Here is an 11,307-nt window from a genome sequence, read left to right as displayed (position 1 = left end):
ATCAATCAATCAATCAATCAGCGCGTCGTTGTTTGTGGGGAACTCGACCCGGAGTCAAATGAAAGTATAATTAAAGAAAAACATCTGAGTGATCGTCGGCGAACGTAGGCACTTTTAATCGGAATCGAATGTGCACCGAAGCGCATTGGCTCCGCGTTTATCCGTGCTGTAGGTAGTCACGAACTGTACGGGGCCCAGCAGCAGTTAGTCAGGGAATGCTCTCGCATTTGAGCTGATTGTACCGCAGGTTGGTGGCGTAGGTGTCCTTCAGGTCGCGCGGACTGGCGCACAGAAAGTAATGCCACGACGACGGGTAATCCAGGATGAAGGACACGGTGCAGTTGCAGTGCATCGGGTTATCTGCGTGGCAGAAAAGGCTCGAGCATTACAAACAACCCAAGACGGACTTGCAGACAAAAGGAAAAAAAAATGTTTGTGCGTATTAATGTCGAAAATCTGCGCAGTGGGATATGATACGAGGGCCGCTGCACTGCAGTACTCCGGGATAATTTTGACCCCCTAGGGTTTTAACGCATACATACATACATACATACATACATACATACATACATACATACATACATACATACATACATACATACATACATACATACATACATACATACATACATACATACATACATACATACATACATACATACATACATACATACATACATACATACATACATACATACATACATACATACATACATACATACATACATACATACATACATACATACATACATACATACATACAGAAGGGAAGCCAATCATACACGCACTTAGATGGCTATCCTGCGCTGGAAGAAGGGAAAAGGGGCAGAAATAATAGAGAGAAAGATTGTATAAGCGGTTCAAAACCTATGTAAAGCCTACAAAGACACACAAAAGCACTCGTCGCCTCACCGCAAGCGAATGAGTGGTATTAGTCCACGATAGCGTCGTAAGACTGTCTAGTACGCTATCAGTTACGTCTCTCTGTTGACCGATGGTCCGCACTGCCGAGACTCACGCAACTTACATAACGTATTCAACCCCTTTACGGCAAATGCTATGTTCTGCTTTTTCTAAACATAAGACCAGCCGTACTGAAATCGTTTTGCTCGTACTGAACTAAGACTGCAGTGCATTAGGGTTTTCGCAGAGACTCAGCCTACTGGTCAACTTTATTTGCTATGCTTCTGTTTACAACCCTTTTTCTGCTCAATGGGTGCACACGTGCCTATAAGCCTGAGGTTTTCATTGTTCTTTCGTTCGCAGTCTTTTCTTAACACATGAAACACGTAACACGTCAAATGTGTTACGGATTAAAGTAGACAGATTCTGAGTTGGCTCTCTGCTCTTTCTTTCTTTTTTTCTTTCTTTTATTCAGGCTCTTTGTTTAAGTCTTGCTTTCCTGTTCTTTTTGTTTTCTGATTTTGGACCGGTTGGCGTTGTGCCCTTCAGAGGCTACTGACAGCTTCAAAATCGCGTTTGTTGCTGCAGTACAATGCTACTCCTTTTTCTTGCACTTCGCTATATATTTCTAGCGCCACTAAATTTAACGCCAGAATGCTTATACAATGTGAGTTGGAGTGAATGACAATGGTCTCACACTCAGTGGATGATCACCCCTGTTCCTGTTTTCTTTTTTTTTTTGGTAGCCTGTATTTTTGAGCACTTCCGACGAGATAGTTACTTCGTCGCTCAGAAGTTTCTGATTTACTGAGGGCGATTCCCTTGCTAGAGTTCTTCTGTGTTGTCGTCCGTTTTTTTTTTCGATGTCTTTCTTTTTCTCGATATTTCTTTTGGCTCTAAGATTACCGCACTAGCTGTCACTCTTCACCATCACCCGTTCCTTGGAATATCCCCATAGCGACTTCGTGCCCTCCTGTACTCAAAAGTGCAATCAAATTCCGATATGGAGGCAATCATTCGAAATCAGGCCTTACACAGCATGTCGACGACGGCCACCTTATCCTTGATGGGTGCGAAGTCTTCTTCCCTGATCGTCGTGATTAAGTTCTTGAACACGTTGACGTAGTTCAGAGCTGGCAGATTATCTCCAAGTCCTACCGGGAAAGAAGTCAACTTGTTCGTCCTGCAAGCAAGCGTGATTGCGCATAATTCAGTGGACGCCCCCAGTATTATAAACACATTTCGCAAAATACACTCTGTGTCTCGATATGGTGCGTTGTCGCCCGTAGCTTCAAGTAGTAAATATGCTATCAACTTTAATCAACTGTCAACTTTGTGAGTTTCGGGCCCTCTTTGTCCAGACCAAGGTGGCGACCACTGCGGAGCTCCGATTTCTCTTATGGCTGGCCAGCGGCTCCACCAATTTCTTACATTGCGGAAATCAAGTGATCACATGTAAACACGTATTTACGAGTTGGGTACAAGAAAGGCAACGATAGACAAACGAGACGGCTGCCGAGACCGATCCCACATCGACGCGCCATATTGTCTTCTTTTGTCTTTGGTGCTACTTTTGGGTGCGCCTATAGCAACCAAGACGGCAGCAGAAGTATATATTTTCAGAATTCACAGCTTTTTTTGTGTGTGTTCGGAACACCTGTTTGGGCTCGACTGGGCCATTTTTGTGGTAATACCTTCGCTATACCAATTTGCCGGGGCCTGTTTTCAATGAACGGACCTAACGTACGAGCTGCAGCAAGAAAATGGACCCTGTGGTGCACATCCTCGAAGTTGTAAGAGCAACAGGCACGAAAACCGGAGACAGATAAAGGTACACGTAAAACATCACTGAAGAGAGCGAATAGAATAAAAGGGCGATACCTTTACTAAAGTTTATCCATTCCAATCCTTATACCCATGTTACATTAAATTAGTACATCTTAAACAAGCGCACCCCCTCCCCCTCTCCCCCAACAAACCGCCCTAAAACTATTGTGTTCTTGGCCATTTCTACAAAGGGGGTGGATTCAATCAAACAGGAGACTTAGGTACCAGTGAAGCACAAAATGTCTTCCTCGACCACTACAGTATCGCGCGTTCTGGCCTCAGAAAATACATACATAGACGCCACCAATCTTTGAGTCGGCGCGGAGCGCAAAGCCTTGCAATAATTTCCCAGCACTGTTATTGCACGATAGCTCTAATTTCAAAGTTCTTTTCTAAAAGTCCGTTGGAAGACATCCCAAAATAGGGTGGCGTCGGTGTAGCTAATGAAACAATGTTCAATTGTCTCTGGCACATCACCAAGCGACAGTTAACAGAAGATACAAAGATATCCTTTCTCTGTAGCCACGTTTATTGTGTGATACCTGCTGCCGACCACTGATAATAATGCATATCCTTCGATATGTTTCCTCTCATGGGAAAGCACAGTTTGCGGTAAACGCGAATCATGGACCGAAACGCCGAAACGGTTGTACCTACTTGGGTACATTTCATCCAGGTGACACTACACCTAACGCATATTTATGATTGACTCGATATATAACCGGACTGTTACCTTATTTTGGTGAGGTGCCTATCCTTACCACCTTTATAAAGTGGAACCAACGTTTCCACTCACAATATGGACGCTGCCTTTTCTGTGTGTTACTTTCATTGTGCCCTCCATTCTCTGACTATGCACAACTCGTGAATGTCGGGCTGAATGCTACTGTAATAAATACCATGAAAGAAAAAAAAATTGCGCCATAGCTCAGTGGTTAGTGCACTCGACTCCCACTTGCACATTGCTTAACTGTCATGAGCTCAATCACGGTGGAGGGTGGGTTGTGACGAAGTTTTTTTTTCTCCACGCTGTGGCAATGGAGCAGCCGAGGAAGACTACAGGTGGCTTGATGACGGCAAAAAGAGTCGTCGTGTTTCGTTGATGATGACAACGGGCAGATTCGAGAAGACTAACTGCTGTCAAAGTAAAAAGAAAGCACGGACTTATTTGGATTCAGAACTACAAACCGAAATAGAAATGCAGAGAATCTACGAGCGTGGTAAGCATAATGGAGGTAACTTTGGGCCGAGTTCACAAAGCTTTTCGTTCACAAGTGCTACTTCCCGTGCTTAAAAAGGGGCTAAAAAACACAAGACGAAAGAAAATGAGTGGCCACGGGACAAGCACTTTTTATTTCGCGCTGTTTCTTTTTTTTTTGCGCTCTCTAATCATTTCAAGCATGCACAAACTAGGCCCTGTGGAAAAGCTATTGTGTTATTTGCCGTTGGCTGGTCGCCCTCGCTTACGATATGTACGGCATCAGTAGTGACTGGAAGTTTCTCTTACGAACAATTCTAGCCTAAGAGCTTTCTTTTTCTGAATACCGGCCTTGGTAATTCGGACTATGTTGAGACAGAAAGATAATCCCGAGTTGGTGGTTATAATCCCATGAGTAACCATTATCAGCACTGGAGCTGACGGGACAGATAACGCACGCGTGGCAGACGCCGAACTTGTCTTAAGCATTTCCAGCGTTTGTTCCGCCATACCTCTACCCCAGGATTCAACGCACAAGGGAGAAAAGCGATAGACACAAATTCTGAGCACCCCCTGTGCTGTGCGCTTCTTTCTTCGCTCCGTCAAGCTCTCCCAGCTCTGGTAAATTATGGCGGATAGAGTCGAGAGGCGTCTACTCACGGCAAGTCGAGGGTGGTAAAACGAGGCGCCGGCGAAGGTAGCCAGTTCCTGTTGAAGCTGTCGAGGCCCGTGTTTCGGAAAATGAGGTGCTCTAGGTTGACCAGGTCGCTGATCCATCCTCCCTCAATGGACTCGAAGGTAACATCTGCGATGAGCAGCGTCTTAAGGCTTTTGGGCAGGTAGTTGAAGTCGCGCGTCAGTCGCAGGCGCGCGTAGTGAAGCATCTGCAGTTCTTCCAGACGCCGCAGGCCGGACAGCAGGGACCACGAGGACGGCATGGTGCCCAGGCTAAACGTGAGCTTGCGCAGGGTGTCCTCGAGACCGGCGAAAGGGTTCTCGGTCTCGGCGGGGTCGAGACGTCCCAGTTCGACCGACCTCAGCTCCAGGACCGTGACGTTGAGTCCCGCGAAGGCCGACGGAGGCAGCGCGGAAAGACGTGACTCGTGCAGCGAGAACCACGTCGGCTTCGTGGACGGATATCGCCGAACGTGCTCGGTGAAGTCGCTGGCCGTCCGAAATTCACGACACATGTAGCGCCGGTAATCGCGGGACTCGAAGAGTTCGCACGCAGGAACGGCGAGCGCTACGGCCGCCGATAAGGACAGGATGACCACGTGCAGGCAATACATTGTCGCTTCTCGAGAAGCGCCCGTCTTAGCCGGAATGTTTGGTCAAACGTTCAGAGGTGGAGTGACCTGGAGAGTGACAAAATGTTGTTCTGGATCTCTCTTGTCTTTGCGCAGTCCTTCTACTCGACTGCTACCGAGAACGAAGTGAAAGCGGTGGTATATGGCAACGCAGGGCCCTAGATCTTCGCAACTTTCCGCGTAGGGTGCCAGGAAGGTCCCAGGTGTCGCCTCTGTGTGTCGAACTGCTTGCGTCGCTCGTGCATGAGGCGCATAAAGCTCTTTATATACAAGACCTAGGACGGGCATAAACGGCACAACGTCCACTGAAGCTGGTGGCGTGTTCCTGTTTTTTTCGGCGCATGTCTGGCTGCTATCTTGGGGTCAGCCGCGCGGCTGTTTATTTTTGTGACATCTCATACCCTCACCACCACCATCTCCTCCCTATATTTTTTCTTCCATCTCCAGCTGTCACGAGCGATTATTTCGCGCAACAGGAGGCACTTATCGCGGCGGGGAACTGGAGGAAGCACCGGAAAAACCACCCGTATAGAATAAATGCTCTCGACTCAACCGACAACGACCTGAACCTAGTTATCTTGTTAAACGATCTTGAAAAGTGGATGGACAACGCCGGCACGAGGTACAATCAAACAAGAACGGCTTGCATAAGAATGAAAAACACATGTTTATTGGCGAACGCAGGACGCGCCTTCCAGACGCGGCGGCTTATCGGCCTGTTTTGGGTGTCCTCCGGTTTGTCTCCAGCGTCGCTTAGGAGATTGCGCAGTGCCATTCAGTAAAATGGCGTTGCCCAAATCACGGACTTTGCATCCCAATGACATTGCGACTGCTGAGGTAAAGGCACGTTTGCTGATTTCCTTAGCTGATTTTTCGACAGGGTCCATGTTTTGTTGTTGTTTGTGTGCAAGTCAGTGGCCGACGCATGGTAAAAGCAAGTTTGAGAGCGCCAAGTACAAGGTGATGTTTTGTGATGGCTGTCATGCAAGGGAGACAGATTCTCTAGCACTGGAAAGTGGGCATGAATCACACATCTACATTTCACTCTCGCAGTGTCTTGCCAGTATGTGGGACTGGCAAGACACTGTTACTGGCAAATACTGTATAGTATTTCTTATTTACCTATATTTTCATGATTTTCCGAGCCCACTAGTGAGCAGCAGTGCAAGAAGAATTTCAGAAAAGCTGCTCACACCTTTCAAATTATGATATAGATAGCTTGTCGCTGTTTCTCCTTTTTCCTTTCTTTTTTTTTCGACACAGACGGAACAACTTTTACTTTCCCTTATTTCCTGAAGGATGACGCTCACAGTTTCATGTCACACGATTTATGATACCGTTATGTGAGTAAACCTCTGCGTAGCTGAAGACATTGAGAAAAACACACCTACATTTATAGGTCTCCTCCACACGTACTTCTTTCTATGGAGGGGCTCTAGGAAGCGTGCCTTTTGTCGTTGGTATAAAATTTTCTTAAAATCAATTTTAAAAAAAAGTGATATGAAAATGATGCTGGCTACTCTTTTTTCCTGCATGAGGGAGTTGCTCCACTCAGTGGCTTGGTCATTATTTCTATTTTGCTTTCACAGTTACATTGCGAGAGTGGGCTTTATTTTTAAGGCACGGCTTGCACGAGGCATTTTGCACGTGGTCGAATTCTCCCACTCCTAAAACGTTTAGCGCACAGCGACAGTAAGTTGCCGAACAGTAGGTTCTCGAGTGACACTTGCGCGGAACTTTTTATCCTCTCTTCTGTTTTTTCAAGAGATTGCGTTCGCCCTGGTAGAGTACGGTCGTTGTGACTGATATCACGCAGAGAAAACGTACTCTGTGTCGAGGAGAGTAGAAGAAGTTTTCGAAATAGGGTTAAACGTGGGGCTGGCAGCCACTCGCATGAAGTACTTGCCAGCACTCCGATTTTTTTTCGACCGCACCAAAATTGCCGCATTCGCTTTGTTCGCCACATGAAATGGGAGAGAATGCAGTTTGTTGCATTTCCGCTGCATTCCTGAACGATAAGCATACTGAGTCAAGTAACTCAGCCAGATGGCTAAAAGACAATTTGTCAGACATATCTGTGAAAAATTCTGCTACTGGAGAAGCCGTTGCGTCTATTAATGAGCCCTTCTGCCACCTCTGAGCTCGAAGGCGAGTAAGCGGCTTCCTTCTCGCCTTCGCTCCCCCCACGTGCGCTCTATCCTTCTCGCCACGTGCTTATCTAGAATTCACGTAGACACCCCGTCAGTACCAAACGTCACGTTGGCGCTCTTAATTGTTTGAAAATATCAGTTTCCGCTTGTCAGGATTCCGTCCTTTCAGCTACACGTTGTTTTCGCCGCACGCGCACTGCTCCATGCGCCCCACGAGGTGAAATCAGTTTACTGCGCACGAGAAGCAAGCGATACGGCAAGGAAGAGCAGGCGTACGACTGAATTGCAGACGTACTAACACATTGATCGGAACCAACGCGCTTCGTAAATAGATTAATTGACCGCTTTGGCAACGGTGACGTCACGTTCTTGACCCTGTCGACGTCACGCCGAGTGAAGAAGCGACCCAAAAAGCCCGGAGCGGGAGCGGGGGATTTTTTTTTCATTATTATTGTCAGGAGGTGGTTCAAAGTGCTTTCTTTAATGGGTCGTAGCCGCACGTTGAGCAGCGTAATGGTATACGCTGCCGACTTACGTGTTCAACCTGCGCGCACGCTCGCAAGCATTCAACTTCCCTCCTCCTCTGCGAAAGAGCGATGGAATGAAAAATGTCAGGCGCAACGTTAAGAGGCAGGGAGAGAGCGGTGTGAAGCAGGGAGCCAACGGTGATAAGCGATGTTCTAGTTGGCATCAAAAGAGAGAATGGAGCTGGGCAGGCCACGTAATGCGCAGGGCAGAAAACCGTAGGGCCATTATAATTGCAGAATGGGTGCCAAGTGAAGGTAAGCGCAGTCAAGCACGGCAGAAAATTCGGTAGGGTGATGAATTTAGTAAATTTGCAGGGCGCCAGTTGGAATCAGCTAGCGCAAGACAGCGGTAATTGGAAATCGCGTGAGAGGCCTTCATCCTGCAATGAACGCAAATATAGGTTGGTGGTGGTGGTGGTGATGATGATGATGATGACGATGATGATGATGATGTTACTTCGTATCAGAAGAAACAACAAACATCAGTTCATAGGTCGTGTGAGCATTTATTCGAATAGCAACGCGTAGAAATAACACCGAAGGTGACATGATGGGCAACAACGATAAACTTCAAACGAAGTGAATGGTCACAGGCTGGCGGAGTCCCTCAAGCGGTACTGTGCTCGCACTGAAGCTGCTCTTCGGTAAGGTGCGTGACGTAGCGGTCGGCCACCTCTCCGGGCGTGGCGCACAGGAAGTAGTGCCAGCGGGTCGGGTAGTCCAGGATGAAAGCCAGCTTGCAGTCGCAGTGCACAGGGTTGACTGCACGTGTGCGTAAAAATCGACAGTAAAGCAAAGAAACCTCACAGGGATGGCAAAATAGGCTCGTTGGCGCGTCATGCGACGGCAATAAGTACAACGTACTGCTAGTGCAACTAGGACACGGGATAAACAAACGCAGACAGCGCCATGCATATGTGTGCTTGTGTTTCCGTTGTATTTCGGCGTTCTCATTTCGAATAACCTACGACGCGCGGTGGGCTTTTTGCTTTGATGGTGGGAAGCCCTCACAGAACCATTTTACGAAGGGCGTTTATTAAGCACGGTCGGTAAGTGATACTACGCCGACGCATGTTACAAATAGGCAGCTTTCTACAGAATCCTTATACTGGTGGTATACAGTGCATACAGTGGCTGTACGATGGAAGCCCCCAGACTGAAGCCAATGTTCCGAATGTGCACCTGAGCTGCGAGTTTGCAGCAATGCTTTCCATTCGATTCTATGCCACTCTCATCATCCACCATTCACGTCCGGATGATCCCATTCATTGGGTGGGCTGAGCGTCGCTCTCACCACTGACGAAGGTAAAAAGCGCGAAAAGGATTAGCATCGGAAGAGGCATCCCTATAAAGATGTGGCCTTGTCTTCGTCAGGGTCCTTGTCCCGACGCAGACAAGTTCCCTGGTTCAAACGTTGGCTGAGTATTCTCTTTTCCGGCCACCTTTCGTCAGTTCAAAACTCCATCTTTCTGTAAACCACTGTCATGTTTGGGCTCATACTGGAAGATGTTATACATAGCAAACACCCTACAAGGCAGGGGCACTATGTAAGGACCTTCACTGCGCCGGAGAAACGTTCTTGCGGGTTGTGGAAGCTACGTGTTGGAGCCCCGAGCACCCACCGCCATCCCATTGTTTCTATAAAACCAGCGGGTGCCTGTCGCAGTCCACGTCTTGAACGCGTGATGGCGCAATCGAGGTTTAGGAACCTTTAAACTGAACCGCCATCAACAATGGCTATACTTACACATAAAGTCCACCAGCACCGGCTTGTCCTTGAGCGGAGCCAGGTCCTCTTCGTGCAGACTAGTGATGAGGTTCTTTTCGACGCTCACATATTTGAGCTCAGGCAGGCCGTCGTCCAGGTTGGCGGGGAACGAGATCAGTTTGTTTGTCCTGCGAGTGACACGCATGGGCTCATTCACATAATCTGAACTTCGCTGTGCAGGCTTATGCATACGTTGCCAGATTGTTGCGTAAGTTATGTGCCAGTTTACCGGAAGTCACAAATCTCTGAGCTCATAATAAACTTTCCTCACGCCTGCTAAATAAACTAGACTTCGCGAAAGGAAAATTATGTTTTAAGAGACAGGCAGCTACAAGCGTATTAGCCTGGACGCTGTCCCGTTAACCAAGCGTGATCTGCCGGTCCTTCCGGGCTTGACATTTATTATACAGCGCACGGAGCCATTAGTGTAAATTTGTAACTTCTGCATCTAGATAATTCATTCTCTAGTGGATACCTGTCTAAATGTAACTAATTTACCGTTGTCATTTGCTGCTTGGCAAATGCTAATTCGAGCTGATAACTGAGCTCTCTGAAAGTGTGTTGAGCCCCATGCGTATTATCTACATCATCCCTTTCAAGAGCAAAAAGGAAGGCGATGTACTCACGGAAGGTCTAGAGTGGTGAAGTGAGGGGCTGGATTAGGCAACCATGACCTGGTGAAGTTGTACAAGTCGGTCTGGCGCACAACGAGATGCTTCAGATCATCCAAGTGAGCCAGCCAGTCGTCGTCGATCTTCTTAATGGTACCATCGGCGATGTAAAGAGTTTCAACACTCTTTGGAAGGTTGTTGAAATCATTGCTGAGATGCATGTCCTTGTAGTGGATGAGCTTCAGCTCTTCCAAATGCTGCAGGTGACCGAGGATGGACCACGAAGTCGGCAGGGTCCCCAGGCTGAACATCAGCCGGTGAAGGGATTGCTCGAGGCCATGGAAAGGGTTCTCCTCTCCCTCTGTTGGCTCAAAATGCTCGACGTGGACGCGCCGGAGCTCCAAAACCGAAACGTTGAGGTCCTTGAATGCGCCTCCAGGAATCTTGGGAACCTGACTGTCCCACAAGGTGAACCAAGTCGGTTTGTCGGAGTGGGTGTCGTGGACGATCTGCTGGAAGTCTTCGAGAGAGTGGAAGTTGCGGCACGTGAAATGGCGATAGTGAAGTCCTTCGTGCACCTTGCAGGAGGGTGGCGCGGGTACGGCGGACGAGTGACATAAAGCTGCAAGGAAGGCCAGCAGGAGGCCGCGCGACAAAACGCTCGAACACATCGCTCTCGCCGCGCTCGACAGTTGCGGTGACCACACCGGGTTCGCGTCCTCTCCAAGTTGCGCCTTCTTATAGGGCGCCTCGAGAAGCATAGCGACCTTGGCCTTGATCTCCAAATTGGTGGTGTGTTCGTACACCACGCTCTTGATTGCTTCATTTCTCCTTTGTTTTTTGATGCGCCGAAGGGCGTCGCTTGTAAGGTCATCGCGGAGCGGCTTCTCCGCCGAATACCGCACGCGTGTTGAAAAAAGTGGCGTATCGCAAGCCGCCCGAGTGTCCGACAGTGCGGCAGAAACTTTATGAATTTCGCGCGCCGATAGTGGGTCTCATTTTCGTAACATCCCTCA

At 48.1% G+C, this 11,307-nt stretch overlaps 2 protein-coding genes across 2 annotated transcripts; both read right to left on the bottom strand.

Annotated features, from left to right (window-relative positions):
* Positions 1-95: 95 nt before the first annotated feature.
* Positions 96-5,466, bottom strand: LOC142581880 (toll-like receptor 9). The gene is made up of 3 exons (XM_075691324.1): positions 4,589-5,466; positions 1,938-2,086; positions 96-360 (listed from the first exon to the last, which is right to left on the bottom strand). Exons 1-3 carry the CDS (start codon positions 5,215-5,217, stop codon positions 209-211), a joined length of 930 nt encoding a protein of 309 aa, XP_075547439.1. The 5' UTR covers positions 5,218-5,466; the 3' UTR covers positions 96-208.
* A 2,932-nt stretch (positions 5,467-8,398) lies between these two features.
* Positions 8,399-11,067, bottom strand: LOC142582677 (uncharacterized). The gene is made up of 3 exons (XM_075692616.1): positions 10,307-11,067; positions 9,660-9,808; positions 8,399-8,674 (listed from the first exon to the last, which is right to left on the bottom strand). The coding sequence occupies exons 1-3, from the start codon at positions 11,050-11,052 to the stop codon at positions 8,520-8,522; spliced, it is 1,050 nt and encodes a 349-aa protein (XP_075548731.1). The 5' UTR covers positions 11,053-11,067; the 3' UTR covers positions 8,399-8,519.
* Between the last annotated feature and the right edge of the window lie 240 nt (positions 11,068-11,307).

Source organism: Dermacentor variabilis, chromosome 5, assembly GCF_050947875.1.
Source record: "Dermacentor variabilis isolate Ectoservices chromosome 5, ASM5094787v1, whole genome shotgun sequence".
NCBI classification, from domain to species: Eukaryota; Metazoa; Arthropoda; class Arachnida; order Ixodida; family Ixodidae; genus Dermacentor; species Dermacentor variabilis.
The sequence above is the reverse complement of the archived record's forward strand: the minus strand, read 5'-3'. Positions and strand labels throughout refer to the sequence as shown.

What these genes read in the sequence shown, in the direction of transcription:
- LOC142581880 (XM_075691324.1), bottom strand. Translation starts at nt 5,217, where the DNA reads ATGTATTGCCTGCACGTGGTCATCCTGTCCTTATCGGCGGCCGTAGCG. An exon ending in TTTACCACCCTCGACTTGCC is followed by an intron (nt 2,087 to 4,588) that starts GTGAGTAGACGC and finishes GCTTGCTTGCAG; the next exon opens with GACGAACAAGTTGACTTCTT. An exon ending in GGCCGTCGTCGACATGCTGT is followed by an intron (nt 361 to 1,937) that starts GTAAGGCCTGAT and finishes TCTGCCACGCAG; the next exon opens with ATAACCCGATGCACTGCAAC.
- LOC142582677 (XM_075692616.1), bottom strand. Translation starts at nt 11,052, where the DNA reads ATGCTTCTCGAGGCGCCCTATAAGAAGGCGCAACTTGGAGAGGACGCG. An exon ending in TTCACCACTCTAGACCTTCC is followed by an intron (nt 9,809 to 10,306) that starts GTGAGTACATCG and finishes TGTCACTCGCAG; the next exon opens with GACAAACAAACTGATCTCGT. An exon ending in GGTGCTGGTGGACTTTATGT is followed by an intron (nt 8,675 to 9,659) that starts GTAAGTATAGCC and finishes GCACACGTGCAG; the next exon opens with TCAACCCTGTGCACTGCGAC.